At 42.7% G+C, this 26,040-nt stretch overlaps 1 protein-coding gene across 1 annotated transcript in view; it reads left to right on the plus strand.

The window, feature by feature from the left end:
- Positions 1–26,040, plus strand: part of MDGA2 (MAM domain containing glycosylphosphatidylinositol anchor 2) — a 388,481-nt gene that overhangs the window by 207,732 nt on the left and 154,709 nt on the right. The window contains exon 6 of the mRNA XM_087746923.1: positions 11,913–12,182. Coding sequence (XP_087603049.1) covers positions 11,913–12,182 — 270 coding nt within the window. The remainder of the gene's footprint in view (positions 1–11,912; positions 12,183–26,040) is intronic.

The following is a 26,040-nucleotide window of genomic DNA, read 5'->3' on the forward strand; positions in this document are numbered from 1 at the left end:
AAACAAATAGAAAAAGGCTTAATTCACTTTTAATCCCTCCATTAAGCAGTAGTCTGTCATGATAAACTTGCTTTGTTTCCCTTCATTCAGACAATACAGTGTTAAGAGAATTGCTTCATTTTGAAAAAATATTTCTCGTAGCATCCCCTGGCATTCTCAGAGAGTGTGACACCGAGATGTGTTCCTGCACTAAAGAGGCTTCAATTCCTCATGTAAGAAATGCAGCCAGCTGTATAGTCAGAGCTGAATACTGAAGGTGGGTGGTTTTAATGCTTTAGCAAAAAAGAATACTAGAAAATAAAGCTGGGAAGGATCCCAAGAGGTTGTCTGGTCCCATTCTTTGTGGCAGAATGTACTAGATCTAAACCTTGTCCTATCGATGTCCATTTAACCTGGCTGCCAGCAGCAGAGGTGCCGCATTATTGTCAGGCAGTCTGGCCCATCACTCTGGTCCTGTCCACCATGGCATGAAGAAATTATCCTCTTCCCCTTCACAGCAATGTTTCACATATTTGAAGATGTTTATCTTGTCCCATCTCTTCTGCTGGATAACGAACCTAGCTCCTTGATTTTTGCCTGTGAGTCACATCATCTCTACCTCATGCTGTTCCTGTTGATCTTCTCTGTCCATGTCCTTGGTGAAGTTCAATGCTTCAGGGCATGTAGAGTAGTCCACTGCACCCAGCCCCCTAACCATGGGGTTCCACGCAGGGCTCGTTCCATGTTTCCCAACAAATTTCATGTTTATGCATCCCTGTGTGGTAACTCCCTTTTAGCGAGCATGTATTGTTAATGTTTGCTTTGTGTCCAGATTGCCATCCACCAGGACCCTGAGGGTCCGTTCTCTGCAGTTCCTCATTAGCCAGGTATTCCTCATCCACTAATTGTGTGGGCGATCGCTGCTGTTGCAAGACAGGATTTGTCTCACCTAAATAACAGTCGGAAAGCTTAGGTGTCTGTAGTACACAGTTGTTCAGGGAGCACTGTACTTGGTGGAGGGAGGGGGAGAGATGGCTGTAAAGAGAAATTCATCCCATGTATTTTTGGAGAGCAGGAATTGTGCTTTAGGGGTGCTTATATCTCATTGAGATACATGACCTCGGATTGCATGCCTGACTTTCGGGTGGTTGAAATTAGCCGAGATGAATTTAAGCCTACGTGTACCATAGTGCATCTAAATATAGTGATGAAGGGGACAGTTTCGTGATTGGGTTAAGCTGATTTAACACTGCTCTGCTGCTAAGGGGAGGATCCTGCTTTCCCTTCATACCCTCTTGATAAAATGTCCACAGAATGAATAGTTCATACAGTGTGGGAGCTGTGAGCTATTGTAGTCCTCTGCAGAGCGTAACCACCGAGGAAGTGCTCTGAATAGCAAACGTATCCGCCTCCCTTCCTCCCTGTTGGAGCTATCAATGCCACATCTGTGCGTGAACGGCAGCACGAGCAAAGTGCGAGTCATCAAAGTGCTGCTGCTGCTGGATGAAAAGCAGCCAGGCAAATCGGGAATAAAGAGATGAGTCATCAAAGCTGCATCCCCATTGGTTAAAAAAAAAGAGGATTTCAGAAAAAGTTGGAGGAGGAAAAAAAAGGCTATTGAGAATAGAGGGGAGAGCACAGGGAGTGGGCTGCAGTTACCTGGGCTGGCGCTCCAGGCCAGCTTGTTCACATATATGCGAACATATAAAGACTGAATCCAGCTGCAAATGGACCTTGTTAAATATAATCTCTTTTTTTTTTTTTTTGCTTTATTTCTTTCCTATAACTCCTCTTTCTGCTTTCCCTGTAACCTCATAATTTTCCATTCTTGATAGTATGCCCAGACAAAATGATCTTGCACTTTAATCAACTTTTAGGCCTTTATTTTTTTTATTTATTTTTTTTTTTTGGAGGCAGGCTCAGGGCAAACTGAAAAATGAGTTGGTTTTTTTTTTTTATCTGTGACCAGGTAGCATATTCAAATTGGGTGGTGACTGCTGGTACACGGCGGGCACATGTACCCCAGTCTGAGGTTAAGGCATGCAGACTAATGGGTGTCTTCAGCAACTGGGGGGGCAGCTGCCCTGGGAGGGGGAGCCACCCCTTTGCGCTAGAAGAGGTCCGAGTGCTTTTGCGAAGATGAGAACTCTAAAACGCTTGCAATACTGAAATCTGGCCTGGGAATATATTATTGCAGTAATTCCATGTGTTAAGTCAAAAACAGGACACATGCCTGAAAGAACTGGGATTTGAGCCCTTTGCCTTTATTTTCTCTGCCCCTGCAAGTGCTGGAATTTCAAAGGCAATGATGAAATGGGAAAAAGAGCAAGTAACACAAAAATAAGGTTGATATGTATGGTGAACACATCTGTTTTATGCGTCTAAACGCAAAGGCGTTTAGAACTGGAAGTTGTGACAGCTGGCCTATTTTGCTGCTCTTCCGCGCTTAGATTGCATGCAGCACCTGAGCGAGGCACCACTGAAATTCAAAGCTCTCCATGACTGGTCACTACTTGACAGTGAGTATAAAACCACATTTTTACAGTGAGGGTGATTGAGCACTGGCACAGGTTGCCCAGAGAGGTGGTGAAGTCTCCATCCTCAGAGATACTCAAAAGATATCTGTACATGGCCCTTGGCAACCTGCAGTATGGGATCCTGCTTGAGCAGGGGCTTGGACCAGGTGACATCCAGAAGTGCCTCTAACATCCACCATCCTGTGATTCTGTGATGAATTCTGGTCCTAAGCCTGCAAAGAGCTCAAGTTTAAGTGTCCGGATAAATTTTCTCCCTTGGCTTTGTTGGAAAACTCATTCTCAAGACAAAGGTGAACCTGCCCCGGGAAGCCCTCCCCCTTCCCAGCAGAGTCTGCAGCTAAGGTTGCGTGTCCCGAGAGAGCAGATGAACTGCTGGCACACGTAGGTGCATGTTTGCGTGACAGTCTGGCCCACTGGAGTTTCTTATCCTAGCTGGTTCAATACACCCTGGCACTTTCTGCCTAGAAGAGTTGTCTCTCATGTGACAGCAGTCAGATTACAGCTCTGTCAGCAGCAGCAGGGAGGAGAAGCAGAGAGGATGGGTGTACAAAAGTGTTTTTCATTGGGGACTGGTTTTTAGGTTGGTTTTTTTTTGTTTGTTTGTTTTCTTGGGGTTTTTTAAAATTTTGGGGTTTTTGGGGTTTTTTTTAAGGACTATTGATGAAAAGAAAGGACCTAATATATTGCAGCGTGCTGTGGCAGTGTGGTCAATAAAAAGTTTATTTTTTTACCTGTAATTTAAAATCTAGACTTCAGCTGGGAATTATAATCTATTCTTTTTTGAACTTTACTGAGTAAATAAGTACAGAAATGATGCTCCCAGCCCAGCAGGGACCTCAAATGTTCTCTCTATTTGCTCCGACTTGAAAGGGACTATTCATAATGTGTATATTTAGGAGTATATGCATTGTATTCCTGCAAGAAATCATGGCTGTAAATTAAACTGATGCATACACATGTATATATGAAAGTATAATTCAATTATGTTCTATTACTTCAGTTCTGCATATGAAATAATTTGTAAAACTGGAGGAAATAATGTCTTTTCATTTTTATTCATCATAGACGAGTGAGTTGTCAAGGACATGACTTTCTGCCACTACTTTGATATTGCTGTTAAAGTATTAGTTTTCCTTTGCATTTCCAGTAATCCCTAAAGCCAATTGAGATATTTTTCTCAATTCCATATACCTAGTCTAAATACATGTATTTGTCTCACCGTAATTATAATGCACGTTGGCATCAGATTTTTTCTGTATGCTGCATCAATGACAGATATGTTTTTCCTCCTAGTGTAGCATCTGTCTCAGATACCCATCCCAGGCACCAGCAGAGACTCTGCTTCTTTCAAGTTCAGTGAACATCAGTATCGGATCATTGATTAGAAGATGTTTCTAGTCTCCCTGCCGATGATCCCGTGGCAGCTTCATTTAAACTGGAAGCATTTTGTTGTAGAGCCAGGTTGTTACGTCGAAGGTGCTTGGTAAACTAATATTGTTAAGGGTGTATCTTAGGGCGTTAATGATGACTTAATGACTGCTAGCTTTGTGCTGGATCTGAGAAACTTTTGCTCCAGTCATTAATCAAAACCAGTGAGTGTTGCATGTTGTATTATTACTCTGTGAGGATCGGTATATGTTGTAGCCACGTTTTACAATTAATCTCCATCTGTATGTCATTAGTGCCTAACTTGTCTTGTGTGCCCATGTTAATACTAGGTAAAAAAATTGATGCAGTTCTGATTTAAATTCTCTGTAGTGACTTGACTAGCAGGGCTGTGTATTGTGACCCAGTGTACTTCCAATAGCGCTTTCTCATATGCACTGTTGAGTTCACAGCCAGGCTCTGCAGTCCTATGGTAATACACTGGATGCAGAAGCAATACTGGTACACGAAAGCCCCTGAACTGAAGCTGCTTTAAAAAGGATGCAGCTGCAATATCAATGGGGACCTGAACAGTTTCCCTCATCATGAGTAGTGCCTTGTTCTTCGCGGGGAAGAGCTCGCAGTGGCACTGCAGCTTTCTTTGTCCCCTGGCAAACCAACCATGACTTTGAAATGTGGGACTGGCACTCAGAAACCCCTGCTTCTAAAGGGCAGTAAAGATGCAGAGCTCTTTTCAACACTGAGCCGTTCTCATTACGATGTCCAAATACGATGTTTGGAAAGCTTGTTCCATGCACTCACCCATGGAAATATTTACCAAAGCTTGCTATTGTTTTATAATGAATTTTATTCTTTCAACTCTCTGATAGGAATAAAGTTTCCGGTGGGCAGGTTGCTGGCTCAGTCTCTGCCGGTGCTGGGGTGAAGGTTCTGGCTGGGAGATGCTTTGCTTGCCAAACCTGGGTGGCCTAGCATTCATCTCAATAATCCTGATGGCTAGTAGTCATCTAAGAGAGACCTCAGCCAGGGTGAAACTTTGAAAGTGGCTTTGGGGGCGATAATACACTCTGTTTAGTATCGACTCCTTTTGGCAGGGATATTTTTGTTGCATTAGGAATTCTGTATAAATTTATAAGATTTCATACATGAGCACCTCCTGTGTCTCCGTCAGTTTTGGTATTGCACAGTTGTGTTGGCTCTGATGCTCAACTTTCCAAACCAGTACTGAACTTTAATTAAAACTATAAAATCCATCACTCTTCAACTCTACATGAAATTGAGGACATCAGTCCTGTATCTGCGTGTGTGTGTCAGTGTGTCTCCATGACCTGGACCGTGACCCAGGGTTTTGTGATGTGAACAGATGGAGCTCTGGGACTATGAGGGAGGAAGTGAAAAAATTCAGACTATTTAGTTTAGAGAGGAGATGCATAGGAAGGAAGACAGCAGAAATAAATAAATGACAGAATGCAAGATTAAACCAAATCCAGAAGAATATAGCAGTGGAAAATAATAAAATATACCCCTAAGTTAAACCTTTTAATGAAATTGTGTGGGATCTCTGCAAGATTTAAGCAGAAACTGAGGAGCTCGTCCTTATGCAAGGAGGCAGCTGTTTAGCAGAGGAAACTTCTGAGCTGGTGCAGTTGCACAACTTTTCTTTTGATTCAACATCTACCTGCTGAGTTCTGGGGGCTTTGAAGCACTTCGATTGTAAAGTGCCTTTCATGTAAGAAGAGTCCTGTGTAAATGTGGCGACCAGCCAAGTACCTTGCTTGGTGAAACTGAATTTTGTAAAGCTTAAATAATAAAATCAAGATTGGAGGCATAAATTGCTGCCTTACTGTCACTGCAATATGTAGCTTTTCAAATGGTCTTGGTTGGGACCACGTGAAAGCTTGTTTGTAAGGATGTGAGGGTCTTCTCGAGCCTCAAAAAGCTCAGGTTTCCTTTCTCTGCCTTTCAAAAACTGAACAGGCAGAATGTCAGTACTGCCTCAAGCCTTGTTTCGGGAAAGCAGGCTGGACTGTAGAAGTGGAAGGGAGCTTGGCTCACACTTGTGTTTCTGCTCCCCCAGTTGATGTGGATGCCATTGGGTAAAACCACATGTATCTTGGAGGCTGAAGCCTGACTCCCCAAAGCAATATATATAGTAAAGGCAAAATCAGTGCATTTCGGACTTGTACCAGGAATACACAATTGCATGTGCTAGTTTTTACAATAGTGTCATTTTAACGAGAGTCAAATCTTCTGGAGAAGCCTTTATCTCCTCTTTCTGACTCAATTACATTATTTCCTGCTATCTAAACAAATAATTACAGCTTGAGCTGCTGGGACTGCATCATGGGTCTCCTGGTTGGGATTCAATCGTACCTTTGATTACACCTTTGCTTTACAAATGCAAAGTACGTATAAAGACATACATTGTCCTTTTGGATCAGATCTCATGTCTGTGCTTAACAAGAGCCAGCCAGGAGACTTTTCAGAAGAGTGCATAAAAAGTGTGCAGTAGACAGATACGTGATAGCCTGCCCTCCCATTCCAGAAAAAGATACCATTTTATGCCCTGAAGCATGAGTTTTAATAATCCTTCAACAATATTTTGGTATAATCATCAACTATTATAATTGCTCTGGATCATCTTGTCATCTTTATAAATGCCTACTCCATTTTTTAATCATGCTGGACCAAAAGAAAAATGTGTGGCGATGAATTACACAGTTCAGGTTTATGCTGTATGTGGTGTTTAGCCCCAAAAGTTTACAAATAAATAAAAGGGAGAAGAAATCCATTTTAGAGAGAAGATTAGGCCAAAATTATAGTTTTCCAAAAGTGCAAGGATCTAAGAGGATTTGTGAAACACTGGGATCAATGCGAGGTTGGCACATGTGTATTAAAAATGGCGCTTTCTGTCCGTTCTCATCTATAGGCTCCTGATGCATTTGTAAATCCTCATCCTAAAAGTAGTATTGATGTCACCCGTCTTCTGCCATCTAAATCTTACCTGTCTAGATTAAACTAATCTTTGGCCTCTGTCTGCAGTCAGCAGAGAGATGGATACCACAGGGGTTGATTCTTGCAAGAAAATAGCTCAAGGTAGATAAGAGGAATTGCCTTTTGGCAGTACCTCTTGCTGTCATTGAAACTAGAACAGGGAGAGATCTCACATGATAGTGAGCTCCATTCCCCTAGCTCAAGCAGGAGCCAGTCCTAAACTTTTTGTCTAACAGATATTTGCTCGGAAAACCTGGAAAAGAGACTCTGAAGCAACCCTGAGCAGCCTAGTCCAGGGTTTACTGTCCCTGTGACACACACAAGTCTATGGGGCCAGATGAGATCCACCCAAGGCCACCGAGGGAGCTGGCGGAGGTGCTCACCAAGCCACTCTCCATCATTTATCAGCAGTCCTGGTCAACTGGGGAGGTCCCAGTTGACTGGAGGTTAACAAATGTGACGCCCATCTACAAGAAGGGTCGGAAGGAGGATCTGGGAAACTCCAGGCCTGTCAGCCTGACCTCTGTGCCAGAGAAGGTCATGGAGCAGATCATCTTGAGTGCCATTATGCAGCAAGTGTGGGACAGCCAGGGGATCAGGCTCAGCCAGCATGGGTTTATGAAAGGGAGGTCCTGCTTCACTAACCTGGTCTCCTTCTATGACAAGGTGACCCGCTTAGTGGATGAGGGGAAGGCTGTGGATGTTGTCTACTTGGACTTTAGTAAGGCCTTTGACACTGTCTCCCACAGCATTCTCCTGGAGAAGCTGGCTGCTCACAGCTTGGGTAAGTGCACTCTGCGCTGGGTTAAAAACTGGCTGGATGGCCGAGCCCAGAGAGTGGTGGTGAATGGAGTCAAATCCAGTTGGCGGCCGGTCACGAGTGGTGTTCCCCAGGGCTCAGTGTTGGCGCCGGTCCTGTTCAATACCTTCATTGATGATCTGGATGTGGGGATCAAGGGCACCCTCAGTAAGTTTACAGACGACACCAAGTTGGGTGGGAGTGTTGATCTGCTGGAGGGTAGGAAGGCCCTGCAGAGGGACCTGGACAGGCTGGATCGATGGGCGCAGGCCACTGTGTGAGGGTCAACAAGGCTCAGTGCCAGGTCCTGCACTTCGGTCACAACAACCCCATGCAACCCTACAGGCTTGAGGAGGAGTGGCTGGAGAGCTGCCTGGTGTAAAAGGACCTGAGGGTGTTGGTTGACAGCCGCCTGAACATGAGCCAGCAGTGTGCTCAGGTGGCGAAGAGGGCCAATGGCATCCTGGCTTGTATCAGGAATAGTGTGGCCAGCAGGACCAGGGAGGTAATAGTGCCCCTGTACTGGGCACTGGTGAGGCTGCACCTCGAGTACTGTGTTCAGTTTTGGGCCTCTCGCTACAAGAAGGGTATTGAGGTGCTGGAGCGTGGCCAGAGAAGGGCAACGAAGTTGGTGAAGGGTCTAGAGCACAAGTCTTATGAGGAGTCGCTGAGGGAACTGGGGTTGTTTAGCCTGGAGAAGAGGAGGCTGAGGGGAGACCTTATTGCTCTCTACAACTGCCTGAAAGGAGGCTGTAGCGAGGTGGGGGTCGGTCTCTTCTCCCAAGTAACAAGTGATAGGACAAGAGGAAATGGCCTCAAGTTGAGCCAGGAGAGGTTTAGGTTGGATATTGGGAAAAACTTCTTCACCAAAAGGGTAGTCAGGCCCTGGCCCAGGCTGCCCAGGGCAGGGGTTGAGTCCCCATCCCTGGAGGTATTTAAAAGACAGGTAGATGTGGTGCTTGAGGACATGGTTTAGTGGTGGACTTGGCAGTGCTAGGTTAACAGTTGGACTTGATGATCTTAAAGACCTTTTCCAACCTAAATGATTCTATGAATCTATACTGTTACATGGAGTTTTGTTGTTGTGCCTTTGTTACTCCTTTCTGTGCTACAGCTTTGCGTTCCCAGTGTGTGGGGAGAGGCAGCTGTTTGCAGCTGCATTGCTGCAGCATCCTGTAGGTGTTCCTCTGGTTTGGGAGGGGAAAGCATTTCTGGATGGAATAAAACAGGAGATATCCAGTAAAGCAGACATGCAGAAGCCCTGTATGCTGTTAGTTAACCCACGTCAATTAATACAGGTCTTCCAGCAGGTGACTAAACTTGTGATTTAGCCCCGTTCGTTTCCACGCGTAGGTCCAGGCTGATGTAGATATGTGAACATAAGCACTCTCTAACTTAGAGCTAAAGCCATTTTTCTGCCACCCCGCCACGTCTGAGCACATTGCTGTAGTTCCTGGGTATTTGGGATTTTTGCTGTTTGCCTCCCACGTTCCCTGGCTAACTCTCCCTGCTTCTCTCTCTCTCCCCTTTCCTTGCTGATACAGCCAGTCAGAGCTGTGACAAGAAACCACGGGGCTCCAGCTTGTGTTTGCACATAAGCAGATGGGTGTTAACTGCCACCTTTCCCCATCCCTGGCTGGAAGGAGGAGAGGTCAATGTTGATCGCATTGAGAGTTGGAGGTTGCACTCTCAGAGATGGGCGAGTGTGGGGCTGGTGGTGGGGTTGAGCTTGCTTCAGCGGTGGAAGGACAAAGTCCAAGTGACCACCAGGAAACTTCCAGTCTCTTCATTGCTAGGTCAGAATTTGGCAACGTGCACATGATAATAAATCAGGCAAGCGGTGCAGTAGACCCAGTTCTATACGCAATTGCACCATAAAGCTGAAAATAAGAGGTTCTGTGTTATTGGTGCATTGCGATACAGTGCAGATTATGTATAGGGTTTCAAGCAGAGAAATATCAAAATAATAGCTCATTGTTGCTGTGGATTCATATTCAATTCATAAAAGGTATTTGACCCTTTACATGCTACACTGAGTTTCATTTGCTGGAAACCTTACCATCTCTTCCGAATTTCTTAGTCTTTGGTTTAAATCAGGCTTTCAATGGTAGTAATAGAGTGTGTTGCTGAATTTTTGTTTGTGTTTGTCTAGTGGGATAGGTTGTAGTTAAGTGAAATGTGTGGTGTAAGCAAAGAGAAATTGCTGTATGCAAACCATAATTTTCATGTACTTACTGTTTTGAGTGCTGTGATGAAAGGGATGTAACACAGCATTTTTATCACATCAGCTGCTATCTTTGTCTCTCTACCTGAAGGATGGCAAAGGGCCCCCTTTCATCTGGAGGATTATGAGGCCATTATGGTAAACAGCACCACCAGGTTGGGTTGACATTGTTGGAGCTTTCATCTTTTGTTCTAAGTTTTGAAGCATTATTTGTGGTTCTCTTGTTCCCTGTCTCATGACTTGACGTTTAGTGAGAGCAGAGAGCAGCTCCTTGCCAGAGTTGTTCAGGAAAAATCATTAAACTCGGGAGGGAGGGTAGGAGAGAGAAAGAGGGGCCAGGTGAATGCTACCCGCTGGTTGGTGATGACCCTACAGGTCTGGAGCTGAAGCAAAATCAACTTAAGCATGAAACATGACATACTGCCCAGGTTCATGCCTCTAATCCCAAAACAGGGGTCCATCAGCTGATAGATGCATCAACTGATGAAAGAATATGAGGTCAGAGGACGTGAGCAAAGAGACACTGACATAGTGGGCAGTGCTGACTTGTTTTCTGTCTGTGTTTTTAGCTACGTACCCAGTTTCTTCACCTTTAAGTTAGTTACATAAACCCAGTAATTTATGCTGAGAAGTATCTTCAGGGTCCCAAGCCGGGAGGAGCTGGAAGAGGGGACTTGGCTTGTAAACCTCTGCTCTCTTAAAGTATTTCCCTGCCTGGGGGCTGCCTGTTCTCTCTGTGCTAGGATAGATATAAATGAAGTGCTTCCCATTTGTGTGCGCCAGCCTCTGAACGCAGAGAAAGCTCATTCCTCTTGGGTGAACTCCAAATAAAGAAAACTTATTTTATAGTCCACTCTTGTATTTGCCTTTAGTGATTAGTGTGTATTCCTTTAATATTGAAATAAGATTCATATATAAAGCAGAACACACAAGAATATGTCTCTGTAATAACGAGGATAGTGATATGATTTTGGGATGTAGCATTTTTATTTCCTTTCATTGTTTATTGTCACTTTTTCTAGTATTCTTTGCCCAGAATTTCAATCCTTCACTTTTATGCCTGTGTTTATTTAGTATTGCTGCTTTTTCTGTACTAGCAATATGTATTTACATATTGGCCCATCACTTATGTGGTTTAGGGCATGCCTTCAAGCAAAGCCTGTGAATCCAGCAAGGGTGGACCCTCAACACAAATGATAGGGGATGTCACAGCTGAGATTGTGATTTTAAATTCCAGCATCTAAAAATGAATTTCCCTGCCCTGTCCCTTCATGCTGAACATTTCTGTTGCTCCTTTTATATCATATGCAAATATTTCATGTAAAAGAAGAGGCAAGAAGAGTCTGTGAGGAGGTGGAGCCATGGCCACGCTGTCTGCTGGTGCTATGAGCTGCAGGTTGCACAGCCCATACAGGGGAAAAAAGCATCTGTGCTGGATTCTTCAGTTTCTCATGTGCAAGGAGATGTTGTCCCAAGGGAGATGACCCTTGCTGATTCAACAGACCCAACTCAAACTCTACAAATCCACCTCAGTTGGCAGCCAAGTCCCAGGGAGTTCGTCAGGGAGGTGGGTGGATTAAGAGGGCTGGTTTTCAATGGGTAGGATCTGACTTGAAGAGAACATGCTTTCCATGCCAAATAAGATGATTGTTACTAATTCCTTTCTTCCAGAGTTTAAAATCCAGTGTGCTGGCACCTGTCCTATACATTATACATTCCTTCCCAAGCACAGCCGCAGGGCTGTCCATACATAAATCCTCATCTGCAGTTTGACAGCAAGGCGAAAGATGATGACTGAGCAGGGTGGGAAACGTGGTGTCAGGGGAAGCATCAGGATGGGGAGCAGCCTTCTCGGAGGGCATGCAGTCGTGAGAAGAGTGCCGTAGCTGAAGTGCCTTTGCTCATCTCAGTTGGCTTGAGTGTGCTTGTCAAGACTGAGCAATACCACAGACGTAGCCCCACTACACCTTTCTCTCCCTCTTGTGTTTTGCAGCATCCCCTTCAATTAAGCTTCTTGTGGATGACCCGATAGTGGTGAACCCTGGCGAAGCGATCACCTTAGTCTGTGTGACGACAGGAGGGGAGCCAGCCCCCAGCCTGACATGGGTGAGGTCTGCCAGCATCCTGCCCGAGAAGACGGTCCTGAACGGTGGCACTTTAACGATACCTGCCATCACGTCAGAAGATGCTGGCACGTACAGTTGCATTGCCAATAACAATGTTGGAAATCCTGCGAAAAAGTCCACCAACATCATTGTAAGAGGTAAGTTGAGCTGGCAAACTATTGACCTTTATCTTGGAAGATTAATTGAATCCTAATCTGACAGTACAGCAATGATCACATAGTGGTGTCCTATGTTTCCAAGGGTATTTCTGGTCATTTCTAATAGTGTATGAGATGAATTAGTGTTGGCTTCAAATAGCCAGTGGCTCTTGTGCTGGGCTCAAACCCCTCAGCTGGAACAAGGGTGGCATGGTGCCCCTTTGTATTGTGAAGATGCAGCAGCTCTCCCATCCAAACTGGAGAGAAATGATCGCCAAAGGACACCACGTCTTCTGGGCACTGCCTGTGCTGATCCCCTGCACACACTGTCTTGGCAGTGAATGCATCCTGAGCTCCTGGAGATGTCGTTACCTACTTCACCCTTTTCTTCCTCTTCATCAGCTGAACATGTTATTGAAATTAAGGCTGTTGTGCACGCTGTGAATCTGCTGCCATCAGATGAGTGCTCCCTGGGTAGGAGCTTTAGATTAGTACCTATGCTTTAATTATACTAAATAGCAGGATAAATGTCTGTCTGAGATAAAAGTAAGAGAAGAGTGCTTGCAGAACAATTACTGCCAGGTGGAGAGAAACTCTCCCTGGTTGTTTATCGCTTTCTGGATAACCCCAGGGACATGGCCAGTTGGTTTGAAGGAGGAGTTCGATTGGCTGATAGGCATCATCAGAGTGGATTAATCTACCTGAACCAAACAGTTCATCTGAAACTAATTTTCTCTAATCTAATCTGTGAATGGTAGTGAAACATAAAATCCCACACTATAGGAACTTTAAATAATAGCATGTGATTAATCATACTGAGGAGAAACTGCTGTATAAAGACCCAGTGGTGTGAATATTTTATGAGAGCCATAACCCCTGTTCGCTTCTTATTGCCCAACATATCATACTCTTCAGCAGGATGAGGAATTAGAAGCTATTTCTGTTCTGGGGGTCAGGGAGAGAGCATTGCATCAGCCTAGGTCTGCAGGAGTTTATCAGGAGATGTCCACAGATTTACTTGTAATATTATATTTCCATTTGAATTTTTGACATTTGGCTTAGGGGTTTTGTTGTCAAGAGGCAAAAGCAGTCTTGTTTCAGGAACATAGGATCGTCATTAATTTGCTGTGATTTACAGTGGTGATGAGGTTGTGAAGGGGAGATGTGAGTGAAACACACACTCAGAATAAGCAAAGGGAGAAGAAAGGCTTTGTGTGAAAAGAAATCTCAATGTTTTAATTGACCCAGCAGACAGCACCAGAGAGCCCAGAGGAAAAGCCAAAGTCCCTAGCTCCCTGCAGATACAAATTTCATGAGTCATAGCATAATAATAATATGCCCTCAGATTTTTATTTATAGAAGACCGTGCCTATGAGATGCCTAGGAGCTGCAAGATGTTGAATGAAGTATCTTTAAAGCATTTGAGGTGACTTTTTTCTTTTTTTCTCTCTGCTGTGAAGCCCTGTTAATTCTGAGAAGGGACCGCAACGAGGAATAACCCATTAAATAAATGAAGCACAACTCCCTTCTAGCCCCAGCGCATTGCTACCTGCTATGATTTTCCCCTTATTTCAGTTAAAGGGGAAGAACTGTCTTTTAGGAAAAAAAAAAATCTTTATTCCAGTCTTGGTTGATTTATCTTCACTAAAAGTGATGCTGAGTTTAGGAGTGAAATAGAGAAATTCATATCATAGTTTTGATATTACTTTGTGTATATATTTCTTAGTATTTTGCCTGTAGCTCATTGCTTCTCTCTATTTCATCTCTTTTTTTTTGTTGTTGTGTATCAGAATTTTCATGCAGTAGCTGAGGAGAAAAGAGTATTTACTTGAAATAGCGTCTAAGCCTTGCAGGAGAAGCATTTGGTAAATGGAGTTCACATCTTCCGTCAGGCGGACTACCAATCCCAGGATTAGACAATAATCTCCTAATCTTACCCAGAAAGAAATGTAAAGTTGTCTCAAAGCATCATCAGGGCTCAGATGAAATTTGTTCCCTTTAAAATTCACTAAATGTCACTGTGCATTTATCTAAATGTGTTTGTTTTGTATGGGCTTCATTCCATGGATGCTACCTTACCCTTCAGCAGCTCTTGATTTTTTTTCTGGGCCTTTTCCTATCTCTGTGGCTGACTGCCTGAGTCTGTGACTATCCACCACACCTGACTTGGAACCCACTGTGAATGATGTCATATGACCACCATGCATTTAATAATAATAATAAAAAAAAATCTAAAACCAGAGAGAATCCTTCAAAAAGAAGCAAATAAAAGTAAATAAATGAGTAACAAAAGCAATTTATCCTTCTTGAAAGTCAGAAATTATGTGGATCAACAAGCAATAGAGGCGACAGATGAGGCTGTGTTTAAAGAGCAGATTCAGGCATTGAGGTACCGAGGTGTATTCAGGTCAGCTCTGTACTCCTCCATCAATCTTCTCTGAAAAAGTGGGGATAAATATAGTGAAATGGCAAGATGACCAGATAGGATGGCTTGGAGGAGTATATATCACCTGAGAGATGGTGCAAAATGTGCCTGTGTGGAAGTGCTGTGTAATGTGTGTTCTCTGCTTCTCCACGGTGTAAATAACTAGTAATATGTGTTCTCCGCTTCTGCAGGTTGTAAATAACTAGATTCTGCAATTGCCATGTGCTGCTGAAGGAGTGGTGGGATAGCAGGTGCCACTAATGGTCTCAGCGGATTGCTTTCCATTTGCTAGCTCCCAGGATTTATCTGGAAGCCTCCTAATACACATAAGCATTTAATATGTTCTTTGTTTTTCCGCTGTTACTTGATTTCCTCCCCTTCCAGTGAGCATTGGCACGGAAGGAGATGTTTGTTCTTAAAATAAAAGTCAGACTAAAGCTGCCATTGTGGCGAGGAACCCGTTTAGTCATAACAGTCTTTGGATATTTTTTTTTTTCCTCTCTTTTGGCCTGCATAACTTAAAAGCAATTGTAAATCCTTTGAAGAAAAACAAGCTGGGTGCTTGCTCGTCAGTTTGGGTGAACCTGGATCCCTTGCAAAACAACAGGTGTTGCACACAGCTGCTGAGGGAGGGGAGACTCCCTCATACGCTGCCTCCTTAAGCAGTTACATTAACACTTTCAGACAAAGCAACGTCCTTTAAAGATACCCCTTTCTTAAGCAAGTTGTAAGCTGCAAACTCTGCTTCCTTTGTCTCCGTTTTGCTGAGCTGTTGTGTTGGTGCCTTTCCCTTTCGGCTGTCAGATGGATATTAATGAAAGTTTTGCTGAGATGATAAGGAGAAATTGTTCTGAGTATTACAATGCCGTTCCTTAAGAGGTACAGACATAGTTCAATATCTCTCATTTCCTCCGTTTGCTTTGAACAGGAGCTCACCAGAGGCAAATCAGTGACCATGTGCTGTTTACCTGTCAAAACCTTAGTGATAAAGTTTTAATGGCATTTTAAAGAATGCCATTATCAGCCTAACTCTACCCAAAGTTATTGCAAAATGTTCATTTCCATCAAAGACATTGTAGTCCATCAAGGTGTCTTGGGTCAAACCAGAGAAAGAAGAAATGCGCTCTCATTTCAGCAAAGCTGGCTGCTCACCAATTCCAATTATGAAAGTTTCCAAGTATTCTCTTTGGATTAATGAGTTCTTTAAATGATTGCAAGTCTGCTAGCATTTGAGTATTGGTGGGTGTTCTCATCAGTGGCATCTTCACATCCTGCTCTCAGACTGATGATTAGAATAGCTTCCTATAACATATTTCTAGACAAAACCATTATAAAGCAGAGGAAGCTCTAAGGAAGCCTTGACTTCTGTCATTCTAGTAAAACTTGTTGGTTTTATCCTTCTCTTAAAAAAAAAAAAAAATAAAAAGCTCTCTCAAGTAGCAAATCCAACACATCCCCTCTGGATAAACAAAGTTCCCGACAACCTCCATGCCTGATGTGTGTATTTCTTGCTGTGCTTGCTTGGAGGATGTTCTGTTTTTCTTTTCCGTGGTAGAGCAAAAAAAATGTTGTTTTGATGCAATGGAAATAATTTGTCATAAAGGCCAGGATGGGGGAAATCTGTTGCACTTCTTTCAGAGTTCTTTCCCACCCAAAATATTTCTGTTAATTTGCTTTCATCATGAATTTGTCACTATCTCTGTTGGTCTCAACTAGAGGTAAATGATAATCAGTCTTCCTATGGATATTTTGTTAATTAAAATAAAAAGGAAACACACACACACACGTTTGTGTTAAAATCAAATGCAAAACCTTGCTTGCTTACAGCCTTTGGTATGCATGGTGATATGGATACTTCTTCATTACCCACTCACACACAGCTATGCAGAGAGGGCTTGACATTATGGCCAGGAGCTTGGTAGTTAGAGACCTCACCTGTGATATGGCCTCAGGCTCAGTTCCTTGCCTTGATCTGGCATGGGAAGTTGAACATCCAGCTTATCCCATGTCCCAGGAAACTCTTCTAGCCTGAGGATCTTTTAGACTTTGCTGTTGGAGGTTAATTTACTCCTTTAAAATTCTCTCTTCAATGAGTATTTGGAGAGGGAAGCAAAAGGCACTAGCGAAATGGTAATATTGGCCTTGTAATCCTTACAATACATGCATAAAAGCACGATCATCACAATACCATACGGATTTTGGGTGACAATTGGAAATGTCAAAAGAGGCAGGAATCAAGATAATCATATGTCTACGGCTTCTGGAAAATTACACATTTTCAACATGACTCAAACTGGGTACTCAGAATTATGAGAGCATGGAAGAACAAATACTCCAAAGACACTGCCAAGGGGAAAATGAAAATAAAATCTCCCCGTAGCTACCAGTATGTCAATGAAGAATTAAAGGCTATTGACAATGAAGGATGTAAGGTGGCTTCTCCATCCAGTAAGAGAGCAAAAATGCTGGGTAGCATCTTTGAAGGACACCTGTCCATCAGACTGGGAAACAGGTCGTGCCAGAGAAATGTTTTACAGGTCTTAAAATACGGAGCACTGAAATGATTTGGAAGGGTGTCAGCGTGCACCAACTCGGATTTGTTGCCTCATCAGCAACTTCTCCCATTACCTTCTTTAAATAGATCACTTCGTCTCTTCCATTGTAACTGCAACATTTTCTTAGTGCCAATTGACTCTGTGTGACTTTTCCCTTTTGTGAAGCGGAAGCGTAGTGTTTGGAGTTAATTTTTCAAAGGGGTGGGCTTCTGTGTCAGTTTAAATATAAAATAATAATTGTAAATGACCTGTGCTCAACATTAGCACAAAAGCTTTTGCTGAACAAAAAGCACTCTGGGGAAACACATTCTAAGGTTGAGATTGCTGGAAGTACCTATTCCATTATGTCTTTAAAAACTGTATGTGAACTGTGTAGTAGTGACTGCTAAAAAGAAGGTGAAGCAAAAAAAGAAAATAGGCAGATTGTGAAACAAATGAATTTTTTATTGCTTTTGTAATAGATTTTAAAAAAAAATGAAAGTCCTGTAATCTGGTATTACAGTTGTCCACTCTCACACACGTGCCTACCCTTCTGCCTTCCTGCAACAGCTCTGTTTATCCCAACGCCTTTTCTTTGCATTTCCCTTGTTGGTTTAGAGCGGCGGCATGAAGTAAAGGATAAAAATAAGTCTGTCTGGTTGCACATCAGCACCTCTGCTGTCACCCCTCGAAGATCCTCAAATGCTGTTAATTGAAACGTGAGCAGGGCCCCCACGGGGTGATGCCGAGTGCCAGAGCAGAGGGAAGGCTCACAAGTTTTATCCAAAAGGTGGAAACTGGGTTTTGGCGGCACCCGTGACAGTTGTCACTCGGCAGTTTTGCAGCTTCTGGATGCTGGCCAGCGGCCGAGCGATGTGTCTGTCTGATGCACATGATTGTTAGCTGGTATCATCTGTGACAGTGGGAGCTCTGGTCAGGGATGCTGGCTCCAGCATGCCAAGTCTAAAATGTTGGGTTTTCTGTGCAAGTAGCAGAAGGACCTTTTTTTTCCTCCTGCTTTTCCTTCTCTTTCTATTCTGGGAAGGTCTTACAGCAGACTGATTATACTAGTGCTTATTTCATGGCTGGAGAAAGCCGAAGGCCTTGGCAAATATCCATACGCATAAAACGGGCAGTACTACACCACACAGAAGCGACGACCACTGTTGGCTTCCCAATGAGGGACTGTGCAGGCGCATGGAGCGTTGTTGTGCGTGGTGCTGCAGGCTGCGGGAGGCTGGCAGAGATGAGCTCCCCGGGATGCTTCAGCAGGGTGGAAATTGAGCAGCCCCTATGCTGGCTTTCAGTATCCATTGATGGTTGTGCTTTCCTTGGGGCAGACTAGAAAGCAAGAGTGATTTCATGAAAGTGCCAAGTTTTTGAAATTCGTATTCCAGAATAGGACTGGAAGGCCCTCCTGGGTCATTGAATCCAGCCATCTTTATCCCAGGAATCCATTTAATCTCATCTTATCTCTTGTATAATCTTTTTTTTGTAAAGTGACCAATTCCACCTGCAATTTTGATAGCTTTCTTCCAGCACCCTCCCAGTTCTTCCCAGGAGTCTCTTCCCATACCTCGCTGCTCTGACATTGAGATCCTCTTGCATTGCCGTCATAACGTGCCAGTGGTGGGTTTGCCATCCCTTGAAAGCAGTTTTGCTGTGGAGTGGCACCAGGCAAGCTCTGCAAATGCCGTGCCGGGATGGAGAGCTGGGCTTTGCCTTTGCTGAACCACCGTGGTAGCTGGGCACCTTTGCCCTGTCAGGGGCAATCCCTGCTCTTTCTCTTGTATTATGCCAATGCTTATGTATTAGAGCAACGTATTATGTGCTCTTCCAGCATGATACGTAGAGCAATGTATTATGCTCTTCCAGCTTTTTAAGCATGAGTATAGTTCACTCTAAAAAAAAAAAAAAAAAAAAGCCAGCCAATTCTGATTATTCCACCGAGAGATGCACCCTCTGAGTGGGATTTCAATGAGACAAGATTTTAGCCTAGAAAACATCGTACGGCACATGCAGCATGTTGCTACAGTCATAAGTTACCAGTGCGCTATCCTAAAAGTTTACAGCTCTGAGAATGAATGTGTAAAAAAGTTGAGCTTCAGAGTTTAATAAGTCCATTTATTTTTATTATCTGCAATAGCAGTCTCAAGCATGTGAGACTCTCTCCCAGGCTTGAGTGTATCACGGATGAGTTCATAAAATGGTTCCATATAAAAATGTAGATGGTTTATTGATTCTTCTGCCCTTTCATTAGGACTTCTCAGAATTTTTGTGTACAGAAATTTTAAAATAAGTTTGCTGCTCCGCAAAACATCATGTGGCGCCTGTTGGGCACCACATACCTATAAAGATATATCAGAAGGGATTTCAAGAGGTAGTATTCATTTGATCTCTCTCCTTCTGACCTTTGCATTGTGGCTGCTTCAGGTAGCCATGTTCTTTTTTCACCAGGGGCAAGGAACAAGTTATCCTTACTGTTGGTTGGCTAACCATTATTAACTACTAATGCATGATAACTTTTTTTTTGGCAGGGCTGTAGTGTCGTAGTTTAATATTGTGTTAGATCTTGGCTGATTAATACATGATGAGGTCTGTGTAGTCTTAACAACATTATCATTTTGGCAGAAAAAAACCGAGTTTTTCAAAGTTTTGTCTCATCCTGAAGGAAGAGGAAGAGACGAGAGGAGAAAGAACAGTGCACAATGTTTTGTTCTGATGTGACCAAGATACTTTGATGACCTTGAAATGTGTTTTAAGGTACTTACTTGTATTGCATCAGGCAGCTGTGAATGAGATTGGTAGATCTCTGCCCAGTCTGACAAATCATTTTGGAAAGTTTTATAGGATCCCGATTAATTTTTGAGGCATTGAGCTGTGGAATACAAACAAAGTGTTGAAGGGAAATGCATCCCATGTTGGAACAAATCCAGGCTCTAACAAAATCCTGCAGTCGAATAAAGCTCTTGAGCCACACAAGAAGCAGGAGATGGGGACAATCTGGTGTGGAAGCCTTGGAAGCTGAGGGTTTGCTCTAGGTTTTGGAAGAAAGGCAAGTATTGTGTGCTGAGTTTTGTTTGCAGTGTGTGGGCAAAGAGAAGAGTGAAGATTTGCAATATATTACTTTTGGGCATCCTGGAAAACTCAGCAAGGCTATTTCTTTGTTGACAGCTTTGGCACGAGAATTAAACTTTATAAAGGCATTGGCCCTGGAAAACACCCAGCTGTAATGTGCAGAGGATTTATAATTTGTTTGGCAAGTGCACAGCCCACTGGGGATTGTGTCAGCTTCTCTGAATTGTTTAATTTATATCCCAGTTCTTGTCTGGCTTGTGAAGTTCCTGTTGGCCTGTGAGATGGGCAGTCTGTGGGATGGGGCAGCCCTGGGCCCACAGGCCTGGCCGGGATCACACACAGTACGTTGGCTTGGCAAGCGGTAACAGCGTGGAATTTCATAGCATAGGAAATGTTTTGGGTTTTTTTCCCTTTCTTCTGCTTAGGGTTTCAAAAAGTACTGAATGTTAGCCACCAATTTGTCTCCGCTGCTTATTGATCAACCTTCATTCTTTTTTGCTATTTCACCCTCATGTACCCACCCTGATGCATTTGAATCGTTATCTGCATCTGCTTAAAATCAGAGATGAAAGCAGCCTTCCGCCAGGCAGACAGGGCTGCGCTGTGTGCTGGTCCCTGGTAGGACGCTCCAGTTTCTGTCCCCAAATCAGCTCTATACTGGTGTGACACCACTGGGGTGACTCATGGTTTTCACAAGCAGGGAACCACAGCCAGAAGGTTGGTGCAGTCTTCATCCCTGGAGGTTTTCAAGCCCTGGACAATCTGGTCTGAGCTCACATCTGACCCTGCTTTGAGCAGGAATTTGGTCTAGAAGCATCCTGAGCTCCCTTCCCACCTGAATATTTCTATGAACCTATATGTCTTTGCTCTTCTGGTGATGCTTATTTCTCTTGAATATTTACTTCTAAAAGCAGTTAAAAGAGAAACCTGCTGTGTTTCACATACTTTGATCTCAGCTTCATCTATTTAATGGATCATATACTGAGTAACTTGTAAACTGAAAACTTCTTCATTACAGAGAAGTATACACCTCCCCTTCCTTCAAAAGAAAAACAGGGAAAGGCATAGGAGCTAATTAACTGGAGCACACGTAAAAACAGACACCTGCCACATGGCATCTCCAGAATAATAAATCCTTTTCTTTTAAAAATTAGAAGCATTTATAAAAATAGAGAGAAAACCTGAAATCTCTCCACAGTATTTGCATTTAAATTGAAAATGTGAATGCATCTGGTCTTGTAAGTGCCAAATAATTACTTGATATTAAAAAGTTTGGAGATGCTCTAGTAGAAGATGCTTGACAACTTAATTGTTCTGAGAGCTACTGGAAGTTAAGGTTTAAAAAACTTTAAGCTAAAACCATGTTGACAGAAGTAAAATGAACTGTTGGTAAAATGCTGAATATGTGTCTTTTTTTAGCAAGACTGTACTTCAAGTCTGCCTTTGGATAGGAAGATGACTAACAGGAACATGCAGACAGCATGATTTTGTCAACATTATCTTGCAGAGTCCTAAATACCCTATTTAAGAAATTTGAATTTTGGGAGTGGTCAACATTAGTGCATTTTCCCTAAAAGCTCTGTGAATGTTTATGTAGTTACTCTATTTTTAATGTTCTCCTTATGACCCAAACAAGGTGCACCCTGCCTGATCGCTCAGCACGTGTATTTTCTGCTGGAGAGAGTTCTCTTATGGGAAAACATCAAGTAGCATTATTTGCTGCTAATGCAGGTGAAGCTAGCTCTGTGCAGAGCTTACGGGTGATTTTATTTGATGTTAGACTGACTTTTTAATTCTGAGCAAAATGTGCAGACCTCCTTTCAGAATAAGAAAGTTATCATGTCTCAGTAGCAGACCAAAGGGTTTTACCAGGTTATAGATATGACCCATAAGGTAAGAGAGCTTTCTCTGCTAGAGGAGAAATAAAACAACGGTATGATGCTGACCTTGGCAGACCTGGTGGTCTCCCGTCAGCCAAGAATGGATCTGAATAACAGAGTACAAAATAGATGCAACTGCTGTGCAGGCAAGCTGGCAAGACTTTGAGTATTTAATTCAAAAAATGCTGTGGACTGGTGCTATGCAGAAGATGTTGAGGGGTTGATCCCATCCACTTTCTTTTCATCCAGTTTAGTATTTCTGTAAGAGAAAAAGGTTGAAGCCCATGGCTGGATATGAGGTGGTCACTCTACGATTTTCTAGGTCCTGTGAACTGGCTGGAATACAAAGCACATGTTGGCAGATTTCCACAATTTTGTGGTTTCAGGGGGTTTATTGGTTCGTTTGGTTTCAAGAATGACCAGGAAGGCTGACTGTTCTTACTGAAAGACATTGAAATGTGCACTGATTCGGTCTGTGTGGTGGATTTGCAGACCCTGCCAGGCCACATCTGCCATGACATTATTTGAGACCCATTTAAACACCCCAGGGAGAGTGTGATCTGTGGTGCAGGATGGTTTTCAAGACAGCCCAGAGACAAAAAGCAAAATCTGGATGGAAAGAGGTGTCTATTGCCTTTTAATCATGCTTTGATTAAAAAAAAAAAAAAAAACAGAAAACTGTGATTATAGTAGCTGAGTGTTAGAATAGCACAAGAAATCAAAGGTGAACAGTGGAAGGAGGAAACAGAAGGACTTGCAGAAACCTTAGCATATCCAGAGGGAATTGCCCAGGCACCCAAGGCTGCTACTTGAGCAGCTCAATTTGCTGCTGGTGTGCTGTCTTATTAGGAGTGCTCAGTGCACAGTGACCATGAGGAACTGCAGATGGAACTGTGAACTGCAGCTTTTCTTCCCTTTATCCATTATTTTAATTAGTGACCAGCAGATGTATGAGCCTTTAATCGTATATTTTAGCCTTTCTTAAATCTATCTTCTTTAAGTAACTCTGAATTTGGACTTACTTTTGTTTTCTTTTTTTTTTTTCCTTCTGTTTATATTATTCCCTCAAATCATTATTCTTATTTCTCTTGCTGTTTAGAAAATTGATTTCTTAAAGCACCAGCTGGACACAGAGTGTTTATGCAACCGTTTCAACAACTGCATCCTGTTAGTAAAGTTTCCTATTCCTTATTGTTCAAGAGTCACACCCTGCTCCAAACTCAAAACCACCAACACGTCATGAGGTCCAGTTTCACTAGAGAAAAGTTATCTACTCCTGACCTGGCTACAGGTTGCTTCATTGAAGCATGGCATGAAGCACGTGTCCAGGTTGGATCTTAGCTATGTTTGGATGTGAAGCTAAGCTGAGACATTGCTTTTCATCAGGTGTTGGTGTGGCTGTGAGGTTCACAGAAGAATAGAGTGGCTTTAGAATTTGTTAGTTGGTAAACGTGGTCCTCTGTTTGTTATTGAATTTTTCCAGACAGGGTTGCATGTTCATAACAGTGCTGAGTATGATGGACGATAGTCATTCATCAGAAAGAAACAGAAGTGATTGTGTGCAAGACGCTTCAGAGTAGGCTTGTCTGTGTCCAGAATCGATGTGCAGACTGTACAGATGTTACAAACCAGATCAACTTTCATTATGGAGAGCTGATATCTGCAAACTTTGTTAGGTGAAGTGTGGTTTTGCTCTTCTTTTTTAGAGTTAGGCTAGAAGACTGTAATACTGAATGAGTTTGTTATTTTGCTTTCAAGTATTTTGCTGGTTTACAAAAGCAAATTTGAGTTTTCAGTGTTCCACATACACAAAGTAATGTCAAAACCTATTTTAATGTAACAGAATGAAGTTTAATGGACTACACTGTGATATTCACCAGTGAGAAAGATTGTGGACAGTTGTTAAATTGTCTCTACTCAGCTTAGCTGTTTGATAAAATAGTTTAAGGCAATATCCTGTAGAATGCTGAAGACAGTGCAGCTTTGTCGCCCACAGCCAAAATAAACAAAGACTTTGTCTTTCTTTGGAGCTTATGATAGGAACTTTTATTTTGCTTCTATTGATTTGATAGAGGTAGACATGTTAATGAAGAAAGAAACATTAGAGAAGGTTTTCCATGAGTCTTTCTTCAGTGAGAATGACTTTTTATTTGGTACAGAAATCTGTTTATGCTGGGCTTTCACATAAAAGCAAATAAACCAGACAATGTGGGCTGCACTGCAGTTCCCGAGGTGTGGTACTGGAGCAGATGCCTTTGTTTCAGGCATTGGTTTATTTAATCATTCAGATAAAAAAATCTGAAACCCAGCCCAGTTGTGTAGATGTTGGGTGATAGCTTTGATGAACAGGTGTCTAAGAAAGCACCGAGAGGTATTAATGTTTGTTTTGTTGTTTGCCTGCATTGCAAGGGAGCGCGGTAGCATGGTCCCTATCTCATAGGAAACTGGCGGCCCATGATCACCCAACTTAAACACAGATCTTTTTTTACTTAACAGAGAAGATCTGCCTATTAGTCCAAGTTTGTGATTGCTTTGCAATTAATTATGTGTATCATTGTAATACAGTAAAGCTCAGGTCACAGAAATAATGCATCAGAGTAATGACATAAGTTGAAATGTGCCTTTTTCTCTGCTGTGTTCAGGTTTGAAACAGATTATTTCAGGGGAGCATAAATAATTCAGAATTCCTGTAGTAAAACATCACTTGATGTTCTACTATACGTTTTTGTGTGCCTTTAACAACAGCGAGGCAAGTAATTTTATTTTTTCCTTTTCTCTCAGTGATGGGATACTTATGATTTTATAAAGATCATGTGTTAGTCATGGAATCCACCAAACCAGATCCAGGTGCTTACTCCACATATATTAAATACATCCATTCTGTATGTTGAACTTGTGTATTTAATGAACTGCTGTATTTCTTTATTCCTGAAATTCTATATTATGAAGCTGGTGTCTTAAACCTGGACAGGCACCAGTGAGCTGTGTCTGACACCTCCACAGCTGCAAACAAAATCAGTGAACTGCTCCTTGAGGGGAAGAGAGTTGAGGTCTTTTTTTTCCTCTACAAAATCTGGGAACCAGCAAAGACTACAAGTACGAGCAACAGCATGCAATGAGAAAAGCTGGCTTCTCAAGATGTCTTGACAGATTAGGAAAAAGGTTTAGGTTTACGAATACACTTTACAAGTCTGTTAGGGACTATCTAAAATCTTTGTTGTAAGGCTATGAATCTTTTGAATTGCCGTTGTGTGAAAGCAGGATTGCTTTTCCCATCTGTAAGGCTCTAAGGAAATGAGGGACCTGGTATGATTGAAGCAAGAGCTGGTGATAAGAGTTGACTTTCTTTACCCGCTGCCTGCTTTATATCTTTCTCTCAAGAACCAATGAATCATCCCAGTAATCATCTTTTGGTACAAAGATCACGGCAGTAACGTGGAGAGTTGCTTCTCAGTCTTCTAAAGCAAGCAGCCTATGTCTGGATTAACAGACTGGAGTTTCTAGAGAATGAAGCTTGGTTTTGCAGCTCACTTTCAAAGCAAGCTGTTCCCACAGTGCTTTTTCTGATTTTTTTTCTTTTGATGTGAAACAGAAGTCAAGGCAAAGGACTTAATCCAAAGCACATAGTAGTCATGGAAGGACCATCATTCACTGTAGTGAACTTTCGATCAGATCTTTGGTCTTTTCCTTGCTGTTTCTCTGCAGTCCATTGGTCTTAAAAATAAAGTCAAGAATCTTTCCAATTAGCACAAACTCTTTTTCATGCATGTGAAAAGGAAACCTTTAACATCTGAGCACTGGGAAGGGGTTTGTGCCTTGCCTGACCCAGGGGATGCAGTTGAAACACAGAAAGCCCAGTGATTTTGGAAGATCCTGGAAGCGAGCTGGATCTGGAGGTGAAGGTAGTGGCACTTACTTGTCAAAATGCCAGTGCTGGGTGC

Source organism: Nipponia nippon, unplaced genomic scaffold, assembly GCF_047370975.1.
Source record: "Nipponia nippon isolate SJK-2023a ecotype South Korea unplaced genomic scaffold, ASM4737097v1 scaffold_11, whole genome shotgun sequence".
NCBI classification, from domain to species: domain Eukaryota; kingdom Metazoa; phylum Chordata; class Aves; order Pelecaniformes; family Threskiornithidae; genus Nipponia; species Nipponia nippon.